The sequence below is a fragment of the Lissotriton helveticus genome, chromosome 9 (genome assembly GCF_964261635.1).
Source record: "Lissotriton helveticus chromosome 9, aLisHel1.1, whole genome shotgun sequence".
Lineage (NCBI taxonomy): Eukaryota > Metazoa > Chordata > Amphibia > Caudata > Salamandridae > Lissotriton > Lissotriton helveticus.
The window spans coordinates 1,142,251,041-1,142,274,863 of record NC_136070.1 but is presented as its reverse complement, the minus strand read 5'-3'; the positions used below and the strand labels follow the sequence as shown (position 1 = coordinate 1,142,274,863).

The window sequence follows — 23,823 nt, the reverse complement described above, 5'->3', positions numbered from 1 at the left end:
TTGTATGTTCTGGGGTGTAATTTTGTTTGTGTTCCCCTGATGAGGGGTCAGCTGTGGAATGTTAATTGTTGCTTGGACTGTTGAAGTCCGCATGACATATTGGACCAATTGTCTATGTATTTTAATTAGTAATTTTAGCTGAGCTAAAAGTTCCCGGTCTGACATTTTATCAATGTCGGGATGTGGTGTGTAGCTGGCTAGAACCGGCCACGTGGCTCCAGGTCTACCTAGTGGACCGTGCTTGGTGATGTGATTTTGATGTTTTAGGGCGGCTTTAAACAAAAGCAGGTGCTCTTGGTAATTTAGTGGGATTTCAACATCCTCGAAAGGAATGTATTCATCCGGAGGTTCCTCTATTTTGTAATAGTGGAATTCTTTTGTTACAGCGTTTGCTGCTGGAAAGTGTATCCATGAATAGAATACCTCTGTCTGCCGATATTCATGGGCCTCTACCACGAATATGACTGTACCACCTCGTGATGTCAGTCCGTTTTCTATAAGTTTAAGAGTTATAGTTCTTCTTACATTTACCGGAATGATTATAGCCTCCGGGTCATTGTCTTGGAGACTGGTGTCATCCGCTAGGAGTTCAGCTGCTATTCTAGCTTTCTCCGCTTCATCGTCACTTTCCACCATTTTACTGACAACGTTTTTTTTTTTTTTGCAGGTCACAAGTTTCAAGGAAACAAAGATTAGGTGCACAATATTCTGGAACACTGTATCCTTCAACGTTGACTAAACCAAAAACTAATACATAGGAATCTCTTCCTACTAAGTTCCGGCGGATTTTAACCTTTTACCCACTCCAGACGTCTTTTGGAGTTTTTACGGAAAAAGGGTTCTGTGTGAAAAAGCACGACTGAGTTACTCTAATGTCTTGAGTTAGATTATCGCCTTACCAAACGTTGGGCGCCATGTAGTGTAGTTCCTATATTCCCAATAGGCTCTGCGCATTGGAATAACAAACAGCAGTTTAGACGTAGGACTGAGGTCGACTAGGTCTCTACTGACTATGTTAGACTTAATTAATTTTGCCAGCTAGCTCAGAGGTCACTAGAAACGTTCTCGAATGTTCAGGAAAGAGTTAACTCTCCTGATTTAGACAAGAAGGGATTAGCTTCCGACAACCGCATAAACATGACAACTTTGCTCCCTCAGAATAAAGAGTGTATCTCTAGAGTCGTGTGAAAACAATAGACGGTTATTTCACTCAGTCAATCGTGCATACTTAGTTTCACCAGAGTGCAGAGAAATAGAGAGACGGGCGTTTTCAATAAAAGGTGTTATTTATTGAGCAGTCTTCTTTCTCATGCAAGAGAAATGAATTGCCACAATTCCAATACTTATCATAAAGTAAAGTGCGTACAGTAAAAGGAGTATTCTGAAATAATACTGTAAAAGCATTGATATGGTTTCTTAGCCATATGATACTTTAAAATGGATAAAATATATACATACATAAAAACATTAACTAACGTACTCAACTGGTGCTTCTAATCTACGCCTACCCCGGTGTACCTGACCTAAGCCTAATACGTGGGAAGGAGTAAGTAAGTAGCAGTTTTAAGTTAAGTTGGTTTTTGCCAAGGAATCTGAATCAAGAATTCTCTCAAGGGTTTAGTCAGCTCCGTACCTGGGTAATAGAATGTAGGAGGTCTGTTATCTCTCTCTCAGGACTCGATATCCCAGCAACCCACAAGGGTATCTGGAAACACCGGAGCTGGATTTTCTCGGCAGGAGAAAAGACAGCTTCTCTCTCAGTGCGTCAAAGGGAAGGGGCGGCATCCGTGGGCTCTAGCATCAGCTGGGCTCTCGGGCAAGTAGATAGCCGCTCTGCTCCAAACCACCGTGCGTTTGATTAAGGCAACATTGGTATATTTATACCTGAAAGGTGCCGGGTTTGACGTAAGGTTGGACATTAGACGTCAATAAAAGATGTCACTAAGAACTGGCCGTTCTTTCAGTGCTCGCAGGAGTTCTAGGACAAATCAAAACAACGGCATGGGGAATTCCCAGGTTGCTGGAGGTTTGGTTTGTTTAAAGAACGCATTGTACTTTCTAGGAGTCTAGGGAAGTAGCCTTGCCTAATTTGGACTGCATGGGCTATGACTGAATATGGATATGATTCTTATGCCTTTATAAGGATATTATTTATTATAACCACATAAGGGCATAAATCGGGAATATCGAATTAGGGTCCTAGATAGAAACACAACAGCGCCGAAGTAGTCTCAATGGTTTTTAATTGTGTACCGACTACATAGTAATTCATTAGGTAAAATATAACAAGAGAAAAATAGGTATCAAGGAAACCTATGTATTTCCAAAATGGGAACAAAATATACGGTTTAGGGGCAGGTATTTGCACATCTCTGAAATTGTTGGTAACAGTACTAGCATATGAATTAGAGGACATTTTTCAAAAAGAATTCTTTTTTACACATGGTCTTACATTTGGAAGGCAGAAATGCATATAAAGTCAATTGGAAATAACACTTGAACTATTCTGTGTTCTCTCAAGTCTCCTGATAAAAATGGTATCTCACTTGTGTGTAGGCCTAGTGCCCGTGACAGAAAACTGCCCAAAATGCAACTTAGCCATATATATATATATAAGAAAAGTATTTTGCTTGTTTTGGTTGTGTTATCTAAAAAAACATTTTTCTAGTAAAAAGAAATAAATACATTTGATATGTCTCAACAGTCGACTAACAATTGATTCTGTGTTAGTCTGAGCCCCAATTAGGTTGGCTTGTTTAGCTTAACTGGTTACAGTATTGGCACTTTCTTTGGTTTTTCTAGTATTGGACTCTGCTTTACTGGATATGAGTCAAAGCCCTGGTTTGTTGTTCTAGCTACAAAATGCAACTTAGGCACAACACTTTTTTCCAGTGAAAATGGACCCTTTTCTCGCAATGTGTCTAGCTGTGAATTTTAGACTAGGTCAGCCGGCATCAAGGGAAACCTAGCAAACCTGTGCATCTTTGAAAACTAGACACCCAGGGGAATCCAGGATGGGGTGAAGTGTGTGGCTTTCACCAGGTTCTGTTACCCAGTTGTGAGGAAGAACAAGACATCAACCCGCCACTGCCCACCTTTCAATCCCCTAACATAGCGAGGCTACCTTATTCCGATCAGAGCGCAGCCTGGGAAGGGTTACATTTATCCAGCCCTTCTCGCCCACAGGAGCGGGAACGCCCCCTTTTAGACGGTCACCAATCATAAAGGGCCGTATGGACTAGAGACTCGGGAGCTTCAATTGAAAAGGCGGAAGACGCCAACAAGAAGTCGTCGGGGACGAGAACAGACGAGGAGGGAGTGAAGACTGTCGCGGAGACGACCGCGGGAAGCCGGAAACCAGGAAGAGAAGCAGACGAGGAGGGACGCCAAAAACCAGGAAGAGAAGCAGACGAGGATATTCCTCCAGACGAGGAGAGAAGCAGCGCCAAACGGGAAGAGTGGTCTGAACAGTGGTGGACACCCCCGGAGGACGCTTTCATGCCGCCGCAGCTCCGGAGAGCTGCAGCCACAGCGGTACGTGGGATTGGGCAGGGGATAATACAGGGAAGGGAGGCGCGTTCACGGGACTCCAGGGGCACAGGTAGTTTAAACGAGCACGTCTTTTTCCCCAACCCCTCACTAGCCACATCTTGCCACTATCCTGCACGCCGAAAACTCACCGCCTTGCACATGTTTTTAAGTAAACCTACACAGTTGTGCCTCACTCGTGTGTGTTTCACTTGGATGTGCGTATTCTCGAAGATTTTACAAGTCTCCTGAGATACAGAAGGAGATAGAGTACAAGTGACCAGAAGGACAATCAAGTTATAACAACATTGTTCTGCTTTTCTTTTTTTTCGTATTCTTTTGCTGTTCTCGTTTTCACCCCCAGATCTGTGGGGTGAGAGTCTGAAAGGTTTCAGTGCACCGTCCATCATCTCCTTGTGTTTGCTTTGTTCGCCCTAAGCTGGCAGAGTATGCCCAGACGTGGGTCCTTTGCTCACTTTGCCACTGGATTCAAGCTAGCCTGGCTGATGACGGCGGTTAGCCAGAAACCGGTCCCAGGATGCTTGTTTCTGGTCCAGGGAAGACATGGTTTGGCAGTTCGGGCTGGACTATTCCCATGAGGCACAGGGTCAAGACTTATTTGCATATGGCTGGGTCTGAACTGGGGTGGCAAAGTGAGCTAAAGAACGATAAAGGATTCAACCCAGACCTGTAACTGGTGGCGAGTGTCTGAAAAGTTTCAGTGCTCCGTCCATCATCTCCTTGTGTTTGCTTTACCCAGTATTCCATGCACACCTCAAACATTGTAAAAAAAAAAAAAAAAAAACAGTTTCCTCAGTTTTCTGTGATGGAAAGATCTGAAATCGGCAGGATGCCACAAACTGGGTAGGACTAGTACCTGCGACAGGGAACGCCCCAAAAGTACTGTGGAGGCTTCAAAATTAGCGATCACAAAGACTTGGTTTTACGAGCGAGTTAACTGCGTATTTGGTCCCAGGCTCGGTGGGCATCTAGGAAAATATACTTAACCCAGACATTTCTGACAACTAGGCGAGTCCAGGGAGGTGTGGCTTGCGAGAATCCCCCAATATTTTCCTACCCCATTTCCCCTGCAAATCTTAAATTTAGCTCAAAGAAATCACCTTTTCATCACTTTTCTGTGTGGGAAAGGGTTGGGATCACCGGCTCGCCACAAATGTCCTACTACACAGCGTTCCCCCAGGTCTCCCGATAAAAGTGGTACCTCACTTGTGTGGGTAAGCCTAGTGACAGAGACAAGAAATGGCCGAAAATGTACTGTGGAGACTTCAAAATTCACCAGCGTTTCTGGTACAGGGCCCGGCGGACATCTAGGGAAACCTACCAAACCCAGACATTTCTGAAAACTAGACACCCAGGTAGTTTTGTGAAAAAAAGGGGAGCGACCCTGGTCTATGGGGCCCACTCTCTGACATGAAAATAAATGTTTCCATGGTGTCTAGTGGGCTTTCTGCCCCCCTATGGGGCAGATCGGGGGTAGTAACCCCCATCTGGCCCCCAAGGAGGGGCAGAAAGACTGTTCATTTTGTGATAGGGGGCACTGGCACGTCCATTTTGGGCAGCCTCCAAAGACGTATTAAAAAAACAATTCCTGGTGCCTAGTGGGCGTTCTGCCCCCCAGGGGGCAGAAAGACTGTGGCACATTTTTAAGGAGGTGGGGGCCCTAATGTACATAAATAAAAAGAAACTGGTGCCTAGTGGGATTTATGCCCCCTCCTGGGGGGAAGATCGAGGGCTACTGCCCCCAGTGTGTGTGTGTGTGGGGGGGGGGGGTGATTTCCAAATTAATTTGGGTGGGGGCATGGTCTTGCGGATTGTGGGCAGCCCCCACCCCTCTTTTATAAAAAATAAATAAAAATCCCTGTTGTCTAGTGGGATTTCTGCTTTCCCCAGGCAGATCAGGGGTATTTAACCCCATTTGCCCCTTGGTGGGGGAGGGCAGAAACACTGTGGAGGTTGTGTGGGGGGGGGCAATGGCATGTCCATTTTGGGCAACCCCCATTCCTATATAGACACAAAAAATAAATCCCTGGTGCCTAGTGTGCTTTCTGCCCCCCAGGGAGGAAAGACTGACTGTATGAAAGTTTTTGGGGGTGGATCTCTTCTTGGGGATTGCACACCGGTGGTGATCCGCAATCAGGGATCCACTAGGGAGGGGTACTACTAGAAAGGGGAGATTCTTCCCATTCCAATGATACCTCTCCCTGAGTTTCGTGCTCAGGGGGCTGAGATAGCCCAACGAGCACCGAAACAGTGAAACTGAAACAAGCCGATGGGCTCGTTACAGTTTCAATGTAATGATGTCAGCACGCAATCGTCATTACATTGAAAACAAATGCCTCCGGAGGTTGGGTAGCTCGTCCCCACCTCCAGAGGCAAAACAAAAGGGATTTAGTGCTCATGTGCACATGACAGAATGGTTCAGTCATGCGCACACAAGCACTGTGGCGCATTGGCGGAACCATTCCGTCATTTGCATCGAAAGGGTTAAGCTCAGAAGGCTTTTGGATTCATTTGGGCACAGTCGTTGCAGGTCCTGGAGTTCTGTGCCAAACCCAAATACCAGAGGCATACGTCGTATATAGATCTGTCACAGACATCTGTTTGACAGTCCTTGTGAGTTTTACACCCTTTACTATTAGGGGGTGTGAGGATCTGGGTGTATGATATGATATGGCTAGGTAGCCTTATCGTGGACTACACTCGCAAAACATTTTCTGGGTCCAGTCAGGCTAGTTTGTAAAACCTTAAGCTCAACCCTGGTTAGCGGTGGCTTTGAGTAGCATGGCTTAGACAAAGAAACCAATTTATAAAAATAATTAAATTTCTATTAATTTTTAAAGTCCTTGATGAGAATAATCCACCGGAGAGGTCCGGAAATACAGATAAAGATTTTATCACTCTTTAATTCAACCACACGTTTTATAAAGGTTATATCACTCTTTAATTCACCTGCAAACAAGCATGGGTCAACAAAAACTTGGTAAACTTTTTAAAAGTTTAGTTAGGCTACTCCAGTCTGGCTTGGGCGACTAACTCCGTCCAGTAGAAGGTCTAGGGGGCAAGTAGGGTTGGTCTGGACAGTTACCTGGCCATTGGATCGTTTTCCAGTCCAGTTCCAAACTTTTCGAATATGACCGCCATAGACAATGAAGTAGTCCTGATGCCGACAATACAGGAGGAAAAAATGCTCAATTGTGCTCCGGTTATTTGTACGAACGAAGTGGGTGCCTTTGTGGTTATTCCTCGGTCCACGGGTGATGAAGGGCAACTTTGACCACAGAGGTTGGGCCCCACAAAGTCCTCTTCAAGACAGTAGAAGGGCAGCAGCTGCTGGGCTACCAGTCACGGAGGAGAGTGAAGGCAGCAAAATCATTTAATGGGGGCCAGTGTCCCTCTTGGACGACAATTGCGACTCGGACGGCACTCCCGGTCCAGCAGACTTGGGTGCAACTTTTTGCCAATGAGGATCGGTCTCTTAGGGCGCCCAGCGGCAGTTAGCATCGAATCTTCACCGGTGGTTAGCACTTTGCCGGTTTGTGCTCGTTCCAGGGTGCTAGCCAACTGACTCTTGGAGTTACTGTTTTTTAGTCTTGGGCTGTGTAAGAAGCTGGCTCTGTATACGATATGCCACTAGGTGGTTATACCGTGCACAGAGTCCAGGGGTTCCCGAAAAGGGTATAGGGCTCAATTTAAAACTCAAAGTGTTCTTAGTGGTTCTGTGGGCGAGCAGCCTTAGCCCATAACACAGAGGGGCGCGAGACCTTTATTGTACAGCTTTGACCAATAATGGCCACACGACTCAAAAAGGAAATCCACACCAATTTTATAAAAAAATAAGCATTGTTTGTACTTTATTTTAAGACCTTCGCAATAAGGTAAGTACGTTTTTAACTAAAAGGAAAATGCTACTTACCAGAATGCATCTGTTCTTGGCATGTAGAGCTGCAGATTCCTACACTTTGCATTAGATCGCCACCTGGTGTTGGGCTCGGATGATTGCATGTTGTTGTCATCTTGGAAGAAGTCTTTGTAGTCACGAGATAGGTGACTCCTCCCTTGGACGATAGTGCGCATGGGCATCGGCTCCATCCTTAGATTGTTTTTCGCCATGATGGGAAATAAAAAGGGATGTCCATGCGTGCATATCTAATTAAGATAAAACTGTAACAGATACAGGTCCAGGGGAGGCGGGAGGGCGTGTAGGAATCTGCAGCTCTAGATGCCAAGAACAGATGCATACTGGTAAGCAGCATTTTCCGTTCGAGGCATATGAGCTGCAGATCCTACACTATGCATCGATTGTGCAGCAGTATCTCCCCTAGCGGTGGTCACCTGTATCCGTTGCAGTAGTTTGAAAGAGAGTTTTGAGGACAGCTTGGCCTACTGCAGCTAGCTGCTTAGCTTGCACATCAACACAATATTGTTTAGTGAACGTCTGTGTTGTAGACCATGTTGCTGCCTTCCAGATGTCTTCTAGGGGAATGTTCCCTAAGAAAGCCATGGAGGCTCCTAGTTTGCGTGTGGAGTGCGCACTAGGAGGAACTGTTAATGTGCGTTTTGCCTTGTGAAGGCATATTTATATACATTTAACAATCCACCTTGCAATTCCTGATTTAGAAATGGGGTTGCCTTTATGTGGAAGAGAGAAAGCTATAAATAGTTGCTTTCTTTTGCGAAAGGATTTGGTCCTATTGATGTAATAGAGAAGAGCTCTTTTTACATCTAGTGTGTGTAGAGCTCTCTCTGCTACAGAGTCTGGGTTTTGAAAAAAAACTGGTAACTCTTCTGATTGGTTTAGATGGAAAGGAGTAATTACTTTAGGAAGGAATTTCAGGATTAGTCCTTAGAACCACCTTGTTAACGTGTAATTGTAAAAATGGTTATTGTATAGTGAAAGCTTGAAGCTCACTAACTCCTAAGTGAGGTAATGGCAATAAGGAAAGCTGTTTTTCATGTGAGAAATTGCAGTTCACACTTATGTAAAGGTTCAAAACGGAGCCCCATGAGCCTGGTAAGAACAATGTTTAGGTTCCACTCTGGAGAGGGTGGTAACCTAGGAGGAATGATTCTTTTTAATCCTTCCATAAAAGCTTTTTTTGCCGGTACTCTAAATGCCGACATATGTTGTCTGTTTTGTAGATATGCCACAATGGCTGCAAGATGTAATCTTATAGATGAATATGCTAGATTACCTCTTTGTAAATTGAGAAGGTAACAGATAATATTTTGGATGGAAGCATCTAAAGGATCAATTTGATTATTAGTGCAGTAAATGGCAAATCTCTTCCATTTAGAAGCATAGCAAGCTCTAGTATTAGGTCTTCTGGCTTGTTTAATGATATTCATACAGTCTGGTGGCAGGTTAAGGTATCCCAACTCTAAGACTTCAGGAGCCAGATCGCCAGATTCAGTTGACTTGGATCTGGATGCCTGATGTCTCCATGGTTCTGCGTTAGCATAGATGGTGTCAGAGACAGTCTTTGGTGTGGAACTAGAGAGAGTTCCAGTAGTGTGGCGAACCACGGTTGTTGTGCCCATGTGGGAGCTACCAGGATGAGTTTGAGAGACTGTTGCCTGAGCTTGCGTACTACTAGTGGTATTAGTGGGATTGGCGGAAAAGCGTACTCAAATCTGCCTGACTAGTTCATCCATATTGCATTGCCCTTGGACAGCGGGTGTGGAAACCTGGCGGCGAAGGTTGGGCATTTTGCGTTTTCGTGTGTGGCAAACAGGTCCATGTCTGGATGACCCCACTTGTGAAAGAATGGTTGAAGAACTTGCAGATGTAGTTCCCATTTGTGAATCTATTATGGGATGGTGCTTTGGCTCAAGTAAAATCAACAGTATCATCAGCACTCATTCCCCTTGTGGAAAAGATCAGTTCTTTGGAAAGGGCTGTTCAGGACATACAAATTAGATCATTAATTACGGCCAGCACATTCTTTGCAGTCTCCAGCCAAAGTCCTGCCCGTTATTGGCCCCTGCGCTGCCACCACCCGTAGCCCCCAGCAGTCGCTTCATGTTCTGGAGACATTTATTAATAGCCCAGTTGACTCTGTACCAGCTTTAGGAGGAGACTCCTTGCGCATCCGAAATATGTGCACAGTTATCCCTGGGCACTCTAGGTGCCATGTGATTGTTGTATATATGTGGCGGTTTTGATTGGAGTACCCCCACTGCCCTCAGACAAGACAAGCGCATTGAGAACTCAATTAAGTCAGTCATTGGCTTTCGAGTAATACCACCCTTGAAATGTCTGAATATAATGATATCCTTTTGGTGAGGGAACTGGGTGGATTGGCAGTTCATTGAAATCAGTAGAGGGGACTCTATAGTTAACTGTAGGGCACCGGCTCTGGCACATCAGTTGATTGTTTCGGGCCACAAGCCCAGCAACTTTGGTTTAATGGCAAGTGCTGTCCAGTTGGGCTTTTTTTTTTTATACTAGACCCTCCTGCCCCGACAATATAACAAAGAGGGGAGTCCCTTATTTTTAAGCTCAAGCCTTGGGTTGTGTTTCCGTCTCTAACAGATTTCTGCCACTTTCAGATCTTGGTACCAGTGATTGGCTTATGCACCCTTTGAATTTGATGAAGATGACGTCTTTTTTTTTTTTTTACCTAATAATGTTGGTGATAGATCCAATGTTAGACTGAGAAGAAGTTGTTGTCTCCCATTCTTTACCTGATGGTAGTACGGTTTCTTTCAATAACTTGCCACACCCTGGTTCGCCAGCTAGGTTGTGGTCTATGGTAACGTTGATCATTGTGTGCCTGTGATCTCACATCTAGGGCAAGATGTCCAGTCAAGCTTGTTTCCTGGACCTTGCTGGTATTAATATTAATATATATATATATATATATATATATATATATATACACACACACACACACACACATATATATATATATACATATATACACACACACACACACACACGCACACATATATATACACACACAAATACATACAGACATTTAAATACATACATATACGCACATACATATACGCATACACATACGTACACACACAAACACATATATATATATATATATATATGCAAACACAATTCACTCCTTGTAGAGTGAATAAACAGAACAAACTCACGTACTCCGGTTTTTTGCACTGTTTATTCTTTTTAAACATTCAGATGGATATTGTGGCAGGCAGACAGATCTTTCAGCAGCAGCAAATGTTCAACTCATTGAGATAGTCCTCTGCCTTAACCCTCTGATGGCTCTCAGACAAACACTGCATGCATACAATTTGTCCGTCATTAGATGCGGACTTGGGAAATTATATTGGAAAGACCCAAACGAAACAATTCCCTTAAACAGTTACTCTCCAACCTGGTAAAAGACCACAGTGAAAAAAAGCATCTTGTCGATGCGGAGGTCAGATGCCAATTTCGTCCTCTCGCCGAAGACGACCTAACATGGTCTTCCACCCCTGTTTATTGACTATGAAACCACTAGATGAACAAGAAGCATCGGGGTATTGTGAGCTTACAGTCAACCATATAGTGGGTCATAAGAACTCCTTCAGTGAACACCCAATTAAAACATTACAAAACGTAGATACAATTCTGGGCTCAGCCATTAGACAGTGAAATAATACACATAATTTGAATTTAGAATAGGTCCATGCTGCAATATTCCAACAAAAATATCACAGAAGATTTTAAGCATTTCTCTTTGGAGAAAATAGGTAACAGCTTCCACAAAACAAACTAGTTGTCAATGCACAGGGTAGACAGAACACCGTAATAATACAAAATTCCTTCCAATAAATAACATACAGCGCATGAGGAATAATATTTCATAAACCAAAATAACATGTTCCACTCACAATTTTTTCCTTCTCAAGCTTTTGCAGTATACTCTCCAAATTACTTCCAGTCCTCGACTTTTCCACAACTTCATAAAGGCTACAATACATACCACCCTTCACAACTGTAAACAAGGAAGAAAAAAAGTTGACATTTCCTATGGTTAAAGATTTTACAAATTACTTGAAGTTTGACTAGGATGAACCAGAATAACTGCACATTATTTCCAGTGTACTCTTTAGCTGTTAGATAACCAAGCTCATAACTAATGACTGGAAGCTATAGAATTGCTTCCTATAATGATCCAAACATGTTGGCCAACTTTGTTATTTCTGGTTTCCACATGAATTCTACAAATCACAAATAATCGAGTCACTCTTTCCTTAGATGGGAGACTGCTGCTGAGTGTCAGTGTAGCAATTGCAAGGGTTTGCAGCTAGAAGTGTCCATAGTTAGATCACCTTCTCTCATAAAAATATCCAAGGAATTCGTCTTTTGAGCAAGCTTCATGTGTTAGAGTTGCAGCCAGATCCCCTTATATCCTTGAGAAGAACAACAAAGCGAGGAAGTGACTAACTATGAAGAGAATCTGCATAGAAAGGATTCTAGCACAAGCTTGGATGTAAAAAGACAGATATCCTAATCCAAACAATCACCACAATAATGTCAGCGTTTTCCTTTATTTCTCTGCTGTCCTGCCGCCCCCAATAAAAGAAAGCATTTTCAAACCAAATGCAACAATTCCCTAAGGAGCTAAACATTAACATTCAAGATATATATTTCATCGTCACAGAGTGATTTCCTTTTTCTGTTAACTACCCTAGTCTTCATTCATCCTGGATCTCTTATGCACTATATTGCCTCAGGACAGTCTGGTATCAAATGGGTCAGTCAGCTTTTCATCCTTTTTGCTCATGTCTCTAGATCTTATGTTAATTTGCTGATGCTTCTAGTTGCCTCCATTTGTTCCTCTCTCACTCTTTCCAATTAAATGACATCTCTTTCCCATGTTTTCATCTATGTGTCACAGAAATTCATTTATTTATAGCACTGTGGCGTTTCACTAGTATTTAAGTATAATTTTGCTCATCTTTGGATGTGAGACCATCCTCAGCAAACACTGCTTCACTGTAAGTTTGAAAATGTTACCAGTCATTGGGTGCGGTGTGTCAGTCAGACCATGCCTGAAGTTTACTATTATCCTACAGGACCATAGCATAAGATGATCCACCACATCCTGGGGAAGTGGTTAGGCTCTCTATACAGCCCCTTCCCAATTTCACTACATGAAGATTAACTCAAATGAAACAGGTAAACTGGAACAATTAAAACACAGCTTTACGAGAGACGTTTGTTTACCTGGAGACATGACAGTTACCATTCTTTTTGTGTGATTGGCTCAGTACTGTACCCATACATTTAGCTCAGATATACACTACATTCCCTCTATTGTCTTGTCTCAGTGCCCTAAATACTAGCCTGCCTCACTTCAGAGAGTCTTAGCACTATGTCCAGGGTGTTTATTAACTGCAATGTGTCTGAAAATTCTTTTATATTTGCCTCGCGATATGTGCCATTTGGACATATTATAGAAATTTTATGCGACTTACGCCAACAGCTTTCTGTGTCTCAACAACGGTAAAAAACAAGTTACTTACCTGTACACTGTGGTTCTCCAGTAATGTTATCTTTCATAGATTCACATGCTTGTATCTTCCCAGTCATGGTGGGAGTCTCGCTTTAATTAGAAAAGAAGATCCATAGAAGTACATAAGAAACTAAAGGTGGGCGGAATTTGCGTTGTCGCGCTATGCAAAGCTCTGCGAAATGGTAAAAAATCACTGCGAGCACGCATAAGTTCAGAGAACACGCAAGTTTTCCTTTTTACGCCCGTTCGCAATGGTTTTTTCCTCTTTGCGAATGCTGTTAGCATGCTCAGGGAGAAATATCTCGCAAACACACATTTTGAAAACGCGAACAAGCAAAAAATGCTGTGGATCGTGGAATTTTTGGCAATTCCGCTTAACGAAAAATTACCCAAATTCTGCAAATTCCGCGAGCGGAACGGAATTTACCGCCCAGGCCTATAAGAAACATCTAGAAGGAGAGACACATTTTGGAAGTCGTTAGCCTCATTATGTAAGCCCAAACTTCGGCCAATCACAGACCAGCCTAGACCTCAGCTCCCCAGTCGAGCCACCAGACCTCAGATTTCGCGCACAAGTGTGCTAAGGTAAGATATAGTCTGAGATAGAAGTGGCAAGCCTAGACGGGGAGGAGGGAGGGCCACAGTGTACAGGTAAGTAACTTGTTTTTTTCTCCAGTATTGAATCATTCATAGATTCACATGCTTGTATCGAACAAGTTACTTACCTTCGGTAACGATATATCTGTAAGAAACAGTAGTTAGTATTAGATTCCTTACCTTAGAATATCCCCAGGCGTCAGTCTGGATCCGGAAACTTTTGCGTAGCAGTACCCCTGCGCGTCGGTAGGCGTCGTCTGCAGGCGTCCCCTGCGGCTCCGCGTCGTCGGCGTCGTGCGCCGTGATGACGTCGCTGGAGTATATAGACGCCGCCTCCGCGCGCTGACGTCAGTTCTTTGCACACAGCTTTTCCGCGCCAGAACACGCAGAGCCATGTGAGAACCAACACTGGTGCCATTTGAAACTAGGGCCCTGAAAGGGATGTCCTTAACCCTAGGTATCAGTTCGCAGAACGGGGAGGATGGGCGGGGCGGTAAGGAATCTAATACTAACTACTGTTTCTTACAGATATATCGTTACCGAAGGTAAGTAACTTGTTCATCTGAAAGAAACAGGTTAGTATTAGATTCCTTACCTTAGAATAGATACCCCAGCAATACCAACCCCGGTGGTGGGTCTGCGAACCAATACAACCTACACCAGAAAGTCCTGGAGGACCGAACGGCCAAAGAAGCCATCCCTCCGGACTTGACTGTCCAGGCAGTAGTGCCTCGCAAAGGTGTGCAGCGAGGCCCACGTGGCCGCCTGGCAAATGTCCTGCAAAGGGACTCCCCGGCCCAGGGCAGTAGTAGCCGCCGTGGCCCGAGTGGAATGGGCCCTCAGCCCAACAGGAGGCTCCTTCCGAGCCAAAGAGTAGCATGCTTTGATGCACAGGACGACCCACCGAGAGATGGTCCGTTTCTGTACCGCCCTTCCCTTCTTCTCACCCACGTAGCCAACAAACAGTTGGTCATCCACCCGGAACTGGCGTGTGCGATCCATATAGAATGAAAGCGCACGTTTTGGGTCCAGACGATGGAGCCGCTCTTCATCCTTTGAAGGATGCGGAGGCGGGAAGAAAGAGGGCAAGGTGATGGACTGCCCAATGTGAAAAGCAGAGACTACCTTGGGCAGGAAAGAAGGTCTAGTCCGATGAACCACCTTATCAGGATGAACAGACAAGAAAGGAGGTTGAATAGAAAGAGCCTGGAGCTCACTCACTCTCCTGGCAGAGGTGATGGCTACCAGGAAGGCCGTCTTTAAGGTGAGAAGACGGAGAGGACAGGAATGAAGGGGCTCAAAGGGAGCGCACATCAGGAAAGTCAAAACCAGGTTCAAGTCCCACTGAGGCATCACGAACGGAGTTGGAGGATACATGTGCGTGATGCCCTTCAAGAATCTCAACACAATAGGGGACTTGAACAAAGATGGCTGATCAGGTAGCCTCAAGAAGGCGGAAAGGGCAGAAAGATAGCCCTTGATAGTGCCCAGAGCAGAGCCCTGCTGGGCAAGGGAAAGGAGGAAGAGGAGAACCTCAGACAGAGGGGCAGAAAGGGGATCCACAGCCTTCGCTGTGCACCATGCCACAAATCTGTTCCACCGGCAGGCGTATACCGACTTTGTGGAGGGACGCCTGGCTGCCAGAATGACATCACAGACTTCAGGAGGCAAGTCAAATGGCCTCAACTGTCGCCGCTCAATCTCCACGCATGGAGGTGGAGACTGGACAGGTTCGGGTGGAGGACCGTCCCCTGCTGCTGCGACAGAAGGTCCTCCTGAAGGGGCAGGCGGATCGAGGGACCGACTGTCATGCTGAGTAGCTCGGGATACCAGTACCTTCGAGCCCAGTCCGGAGCCACAAGGATAACTTGGGCCCGGTCGCGCCTGATCTTCTTCAGCACTCTGGGCAGAAGTGGTATAGGCGGAAAGGCGTACAACAGACCGCAACTCCACTCGCGCCGAAAGGCGTCGCCGAGCGAGTGCCGTCTTGGAAACTCCAACGCGCAGAACTGATGACATTGCGCGTTCTCTTCTGTGGCGAATAGATCTAACCAAGGCTCTCCCCATTGCTGAAAGAGGCCTCTCGCCACATCCGAGTTCAGACGCCATTCGTGATCCACCGAGCACCGACGGCTGAGTTCGTCCGCCCTGGCGTTCAGAGAACCTGCCAGGTGTTGAACCGTCAGAGTCACGCCCTGACGTTCCAGCCATTGCCAGAGGCGCAGAGCCTCTTGGCAAAGGGTCCACGACCCCACACCGCCCTGTTTGTTGCAGTACCACATGGCGGTGGTGTTGTCCGTGAACACCTGCACTACACTCCCGTTGACAAAGGGGAGGAATGCCTTCAGTGCTAGGCGAATCGCCCGCAGCTCCAACATGTTGATATGGAGCCGGGACTCCGCCGGAGACCAGAGGCCTCTGATCTCCGCCTCTCCCAAGTGGCCACCCCAGCCTTGGAGGGACGCGTCCGTCACAACCACGTGCTCCGGTTGGGGAAGGGAGAGGGATCTGCCCCTGACCCAATCGCGGTCCGTAAGCCACCACTGCAACTGTCTCGCAGTGCCCTCCGAGATCAGGACATGGTCGGATAGGTTGCCCTGATGCTGGGCCCACTGAAACTTCAGGTCCCACTGCAGAGCCCGCATCCGCCATCTGGCGTGATGCACCAGAAGGATGCAGGAGGCCATCAGCCCCAGAAGCCGCAGCGTCAACCTGACCGAAACCCGGGATAACGGCTGAAAGATGGGAATCAGAGCCTGAATATCCCGGACCCGCCGTTCCGGAGGATAAACCCGAAACTGCGCCGAGTCGAGAACCGCTCCGATGAAAAGGAGCTTTTGAGAGGGACACAGGTGTGATTTCGGCACATTGATGGAAAACCCCAGCTCGTGCAGGAGGTCTGCCGTCATCTGAAGGTGGTGGACGACTGTCTGGGGCGAGCCCGCCTTCAACAGCCAGTCGTCGAGGTAGGGGAAGACTGAAACCCCTAACCGGCGCAGATGAGCTGCGACCACCGCCATCACTTTCGTGAACACCCGTGGGGCGCTGGTAAGGCCGAATGGGAGCACGATAAACTGAAAGTGCTCGTGGCCTACCGTGAACCGCAGGTAACGCCGGTGGGCCGGCAGGACGGGGATGTGAAAGTACGCATCCTGCAAGTCCAACGCTACCATCCAGTCTTGTGGGTCTAGAGCAGCCAAGACCTGAGCCAAAGTCAACATCTTGAACTTCTCCTTCCGGAGGAAGCCGTTGACGTTCCGTAGATCCAAGATAGGACGCAGGCCTCCCTTGTCCTTCTTGGGTACCAGAAAGTAGTGGGAGTAGCAACCACACCCTACTTCTGGCCCAGGAACGCGCTCGATGGCCCCCTTGGCCAAGAGGGCCGTAACTTCCTCCTGCAGAAGTGTCAAGTGGTCCCCCGACACACGGTGGTTCTGCGGTGGCATGGCTGGAGGAGTGGACTCGAAGGGGAGGGCATAGCCCCTTCGGACAAGCTGCAGCACCCACCTGTCCGATGTTATCGCGCGCCAGCGGGAGTGGTGATGGCGAACCCTGCCACCCACTGGCGTCACGTGAGCCCGAAAGCTCGGACTAGGAAGGCTTGGATGCCGCAGCGGAGGGAGGCGTGGACTGACCACGACGCTGGCCTCTACCGCCACCACGGCGGAAACCACGGGCGCCACCGCGCTGGGGAGCGCTCTGCGCCGCGTGGCTGGCAGCACGTGTGGGACCTCCCCTCCCTTGGCCACGAAAGGGCCGAAACGAACCCGTCTGCTGGCGCTGGGTCGAGAGACCCAAGGACTTGGCCGTGACCCTGGAGTCCTTGAAGCGCTCCAGCGCGTGGTCCGCTTTGTCACCAAATAGGCGACTGCCATCAAATGGCATGTCCATAAGTGTATTTTGGACGTCTGGTGAGAAGTTGGCAGATCTCAGCCAGGCATGGCGACGAATCGCCACCGTAGTGGACATGGCCCGTCCCAGTGAGTCCGTGGTGTCCAGACCACAACGGATCGAGTACCGCGCCGCGTCCCGGCCTTCAACCAAGGCCCGGGTGAGCTTGTCCCGCACTTCCTGGGGGCATTGCGGCAAACACTCCTCGACCGTATCCCACAGGGAGTGGGTGTAGCGGCCCAAGAGGCACGCGGTGTTACAAGACCGCAGTCCAGCGCTCAAAGAGGAAAACACTTTTTTACCAAATTGGTCGTACCTCTTTGATTCCCGGTCGGGCGGAGCCGACGGAAATGCGGACTGTGAAGTGGAGGCCTGGATCACCAGACTCTCCGGGGAGGGATGGGTGGACAGGAAGGCAGGGTCGTCCGAGCAGGGACGGTGACGCCTGGCAACGTTCCGGTCAACCGGCGCACCAGAAGCGGGCCTGGACCAGGTGCCCAGAAGGACATCCGTCAGGGCCTCATTAAACGGCAGCAGAGGCTCCTGGGGGCATGACTGCGGTTTAAAAACTTCCGTCAGAATATTCGGTTTGACCTTCGCGACGGGGAGCTCAAGGTGTAAGGCCTTGGCAGCCCTCATCAGGACCACCGAATAGGCAGCACCCGCCTCGGACGCCACAGGGGACGGAGAGACAAACCCAGGGTTGGGCGACTCGTCCAGGCCACTGGCATCACCCAGATCACCTACCCAGTCCACATCGTACTGGCAGGCACGGGATAGAGGGTCCTCAGACCCCTCCCAACCCTCTCCATACTCCTCCTCGTCATACCCATATTCTGGGTCGACGATATAGACATCGGGGTCAACGGGCCCCATCGGCGTCGGGTCCGGCGTCGGCCGACGCCGGTCCGGCTCCGAGTCCGGAGTCGGGGAGGAAAGGGGGGTGGCGCCGCGCGGCGTCGGTGCCGGGGACCCGACGCCGGCCGGAGCCGACGGCGGAGTCGCTGCACCACGCGGGGGCGGTACCACGGGTTGGCCCACAGGAACCGACGCCGGAGAGGCCGGGAGACCAGCCGGCGACGAACCAGAGGGAACCAGCGGCGCCGGGGCCGGAGCCACCGGCGGCGCCGGGGCAGGAGCACCCGAACCGCTCGGGCCCCCAGACGGGACCGACGGGCCCGCAGGCGCCGAAGGCCCCGCCGGAGAAGACCTCGCCCTCATAGCAATGAGGAAGGCCTCGATCTCCTCACGCGACGCGCCTTCCCCAGGGACCGACAGGTGTGGGGTAGACGGCGTCGGCGACCCATGCGGGACCGCGGGGGTGGGGTCACCCGAGCCCCCGGCCGCAGCACGCGGGCGTCGGGGGGAGTCGGGGGTGCGATGGCGACGCCCCGACTTCTTGTGCTTACCTGACGAGCCGGAGGAATGGTGGCGACTCCCGGAGCGCCCATGGCGGCTCCGCGACCGTTCCCTCGACCGCTCCCTCGACCTCCGACCGGACCGGGACCGCTCTCGACGCGGGGCCGACAACCGGAGCTCGAGAAGCTTGCGGGACCGCTCCCGCCTAGCTTTTCCAGTCAAGGCCCGACAGTCGACGCAGGACTCCACGTCGTGGTCCGCGCCCAGACACCGGAGGCAGAGTCGATGGTGGTCGGTGACCGACATCAGGCGGTCGCACTCGTCGCAACTCTTGAAACCGGGCATCCTACCGGCACCGTAAAGATCAATCAGTTAACAAAAAACTTGGTCAAAAGACCGGAGTACTGCTCTTCGGATCTGCGCTAACTGGCGCGGAAAAAAGAAGAACTGACGTCAGCGCGCGGAGGCGGCGTCTATATACTCCAGCGACGTCATCACGGCGCACGACGCCGACGACGCGGAGCCGCAGGGGACGCCTGCAGACGACGCCTACCGACGCGCAGGGGTACTGCTACGCAAAAGTTTCCGGATCCAGACTGACGCCTGGGGATATTCTAAGGTAAGGAATCTAATACTAACCTGTTTCTTTCAGATAGAGTAGTTAGCCGTGTAAAAACCATAGCTTGCGGATAGGTGAAGCCCTTCTTTTGCCAGAAGAGACATATTGGACAGGTGATAATCATTACGAATTATGCATTATAAACTAACCATAAATAATTCATAACTGTGACAATTAAATACACAAGACTAAATTGAAATAACATTTATATATTTCAAAACACAGTACCTTAGGCAAACCGATGTCTCAGGACAGCTTGACCCACAGCAGCATCCTCTTTCCATGCAGAGTCCAAGCAGTAATGCTTAGTAAATGTGTGCAAGTTGAACCATGTTGCGCCTCTGCAAATGTCTGGAAGCAACACACCGGCAAACAGCTGCAGAAGCTGCCATCTTCCTCGTTGAGTGCGCGGATACCTTCGCAGATAAAGGTTTTAAAGCTTTGCTGTGGCAGAACACAATCACCGAGGAAATCCAATGTGCGATACTGTTTCTTGAAAGGACTTGACCCTATCTAGGTGAAGTAAAGGACACAAACAACTGATCAGATTTTCTGAAAGTTTTAGTTCTGTGCATGCAGAACTTGATGCAAAGCTCTTTACGCGTTGAATGAAGGATTCCCAAAGTACGTGGAAAGTACAACTGGTTCGTTCAAGTGAAATGAAGTTTGAACTTTAGGGATGAATTGAGGATTTGTCCTCATGATAAGCTTATGCTCTCTAATTTGGAGAAAAGGTTCATCAATCGTGAAAGCTTGAATCTCATGGATTCTTCTCGCCGATGTGAGGACTAAGAGTAGAGCCGTCTTCCAAGAAACATATTTCAAATCCGCTTTATGAATGGGTTTAAAAACTGATTTCATCAATTGAGCCAGAACTGTATTTAGTTCCAACTGAACTGCAGGACATTTTATGGGTGGGAAAACCCTGAAGAGTCCTTTCATAAACTCCTTAGTGATTCGTGTTGACCACAGGGAAAGTTCCCCAGACCTTCTACGGAACCTGGAGATTGCCGCCAAGTGTACCTTGATTGATGAGTGAGCTAATTTAGATTTGGCTAAGTGAAGTAAGTAGGGCAAAATTTGTTCCGGATAGGATGCAATTCCTTTTCTTCGCACCAATGACAGAATCTCTTCCATTTTGCAACATAAGCCCTGTTAGTGAATGGAGCTCTGGCCCGCTGCAGAATGGACCTGCAATCCTGCAAGATGTTTAAGCCTGCAAATTCTTAGTCGTGAGGTTCCAGGCTGACAAACTTAGAGACCTTATTTGAGGATGAACAACTTGGTCGTTGTTCATCGAGAGTAAGTTTGGTAGCGGGGGGAAGAGAATGTGTGGGGATATCAAACTGCCTTGGCCATGCTGGACCTATGAGAATTAGACAGCATGGTTCTTGCTTCATCTCGTTCAACACTCGCGGGATGAGGAGAAACCGCGGAAAAGCATAGGCGAATGTTCCCCATCCATTGCATCTGTAGAGGGTTCCCCCAATAATTCCTCCGAGGGAATCTGCTGGTGAACCTTTTGCACTTCCTGTTGTTTTCTGTCGCAAACAGATCCAGTTTTGGAATGCCCAACAATTTGCAGACCCGCTTCAACTGGACATCGTTTAATTCCCATTCGTGACACTGGTAATTGGTTCTGCTTAGAGAATCTGCCCAATCGTTGTACATGCCCAGGACGTGCTCTATTTGCAGTGTTATGGGGTGATGAATTAACCATCTCCATATCTCCTGGGCCTCTTCCGATAGAGTGAGAGACCTGGTGCCCCCTTGGCAAGGTAGAACATTGTTGTGGTATTGTCTGTTCTTACGAGAACGGAGGATCCCTGGATTCCGGGAAGAAAAGCTTGCAGTCCCAGAAACACTGCCTTCAGTTCTAAGAGATTGATGTGTGAAGGGACCATTTTCCGTAAACTTGCAACTCCTGAAGATGCGCCCCCCCCAACCATCCATTGAGGCATCTGTCGTCATTATGTAATGAGGTTGAACTGGTTGGAACGAAAGACCCGGAGAAATTTTAATTTCCTTCTCCCACCATGACAGAGACTGTTTTATCGTTTGAGAGAGGGAGAGAAAATCATCGAATGAACCGTGTATCTGCACTGACTGCATGTCCAACTGCTCCTGCAGAGGCCTCATGTGCAGCTGACAATTTGGAATAACCAGGATGCAAAATGACAGCATTCCCAGTAAGGATTTGAATACTCTCACAGAAGTGAACTCTTTTGCGCATAGAAGTGATGCTAAGCGCATTATCTTGAGCTTCCGTTCCGAAGTGGGATATGCCTTCATTAGCCTTGTGTCTAGAAGAGCTCCTAGGAACACATGCTTCTGGTTCGGAACCAAATGTGACTTCTCCACGTTAAGTTGTAACCCCAGAGACTTGAAGAGCTGTTGACACGCCTGCATAGATTTTCTGGCAGAGTGAAATGTCGCCCCTGTTACCAGCCACTCGTCCAAGTAGGAGTAAACTTGGTGTCCCTGTCGTCTCAGAAAGGCTGCTACTGGAGCCATGCATTTCGTGAAGCCTCTGGGAGCTGAGCGAAGGCCTAATGGCAAAACCTTGAATTGGTAATAAACACCAGCCACCTCGAATCTTAGGAATTGGAGATGCTTTGAATGAATGGGGATGTGAAAGTATGCGTCCAAGAGGTCGAGAGAAGCTAGAAAATCTCCCTTGTTTGTTTTCTGTGTTGGCTAAGAAGTTGACTTGTTGAAATTCACATGAAGGCCCAGCCGGTGACACAGCTCGAGACAGCTCAGGAAATGACTTTTCATGCTGTCTGGGGAAGGACCTTTCAACAGCCAGTCGTCCAAGTACGGGTACTCGAAGACACCCCTGCGGCACAGAGCGGCTGCCACTACCGCCATGCCCTTCGTGAACACTCTGGGGGCTGACTTCAACCCGAAGGGTAGGACTTTGAACTGGTAATGAGCGGATCCCACCAGGAATCATAGGAATTGTCTGTGATGTTGACTGATCGGGACGTGGAAGTATGCATCTTGCAGATCCAACAAACACATCCAATCCCCCTGCCTGAGATGTGGATATATTTGATGGAGAGCCAACATGCGAAACTTTTCCTTCTTGATGTATAGGTTGAGTGTATGCAAGTCCAGAATGGGTCTGTACTCTGCTTTTTGGCCCTTTTTCTTTACCAATAAGTATCGCGAGTAAACTCCTTTCCCTCTTTGGGCCACTGGTATCCTTTCGATGGCTGATTTTCTGAGAAGGGTGGCAACCTCTTTCTGCAGGAGTTTTAACTGGTGACACGATGTTGGAACAGGAGGAATTGAAGGAGGGCGATGTTGAAAACATAGAGAGTACCCATTCTGCAGCATAGCTAACACCCACCGATCCCTTGTGATAGCTCGCCACTCTTCAAGATGATTTGCGATACTTCCCCCACAGGAGTGGTAAATGGCGGAATTGTCGCCTTGACGCTGGTTTCCTCCTCCTCTTGAGGAACGTCTGCCTCTATATTGCGACCTTTGTGGCACCTGTTGATCTTGATTCTTCTGCCACTGAGGGGTTTGAACCCTCTGTTGGGATGATCGCCAATTGTAAGGGCGGAATCGTTTACGGAATTCTTTTTTCTTTTCTAGGCCAACAGCCTTTAGGGTGTACAGTTCAGTCTTCATGCGTGTCATTTCCTCATCTGTGTGTGATCCGAACAAGGAGGAACTAGAAAACGGAAGGTTGAGGATACGTGACTGCGCTTCTGGTTTGAGCACCTTAAGTCGCAGCCAGGATGTTCTCCTTGCGCACACCCCATGAGCACATGCATGTGCCAAAAGGGTAGCTCCATCTGCCACAGCACTGATGACTTGGTTAGAAACCTGGCTGCCCTCTGTTAGGATTTCTTCAAAATCCCTGCAATCTTCCCGAGGCAGCTTCTCCGAGAAGCGCTGTAGGGAGTCCCATTGAGCTCTATCGTAGCGGCCCAAGAGCGCCACTGCGTTGGAGACTTTTAGCATGGAGGCCGAAGTACCACAAACCTTCCTTCCCCAGGAATCCTGTTTCTTACTCTCCGTGTCTGGTGGTACAGTGGAGGAGGATGCAACGGCATGGGTCTTTTTTCGCCGCAGCAATTATTACCGAATCTGGGGGAGGGTCAGCTCGGAGGAAGAGTGGATCGTCCTCAGGCGAACGGTACTTCTTTAGAATCCTCCCTGGAGCGGTTTTAACCGTCACTGGCATGAGGAAAATGTCCATCACCGGTTCTATGATGCCCAGTACCAAGGGAAGCAGAGTAAGAGATCTGTGTGCCCTCCTACTGCTTCTTGATCTGGACCTCTTTCTGTGTGAATGCGCAGGAGTGCCGCTGCGAG

General features: G+C 48.2%; 1 protein-coding gene across 4 annotated transcripts in view; it reads right to left on the bottom strand.

Annotated features, from left to right (window-relative positions):
* The window catches only part of LOC144782290 (protein TASOR-like), an 865,833-nt gene that overhangs the window by 599,921 nt on the left and 242,089 nt on the right, over positions 1–23,823 (bottom strand). For all 4 annotated transcript variants that reach the window (XM_078661579.1, XM_078661582.1, XM_078661580.1 and 1 more), the window contains exon 9: positions 11,398–11,501. In XM_078661579.1, coding sequence (XP_078517705.1) covers positions 11,398–11,501 — 104 coding nt within the window. The remainder of the gene's footprint in view (positions 1–11,397; positions 11,502–23,823) is intronic.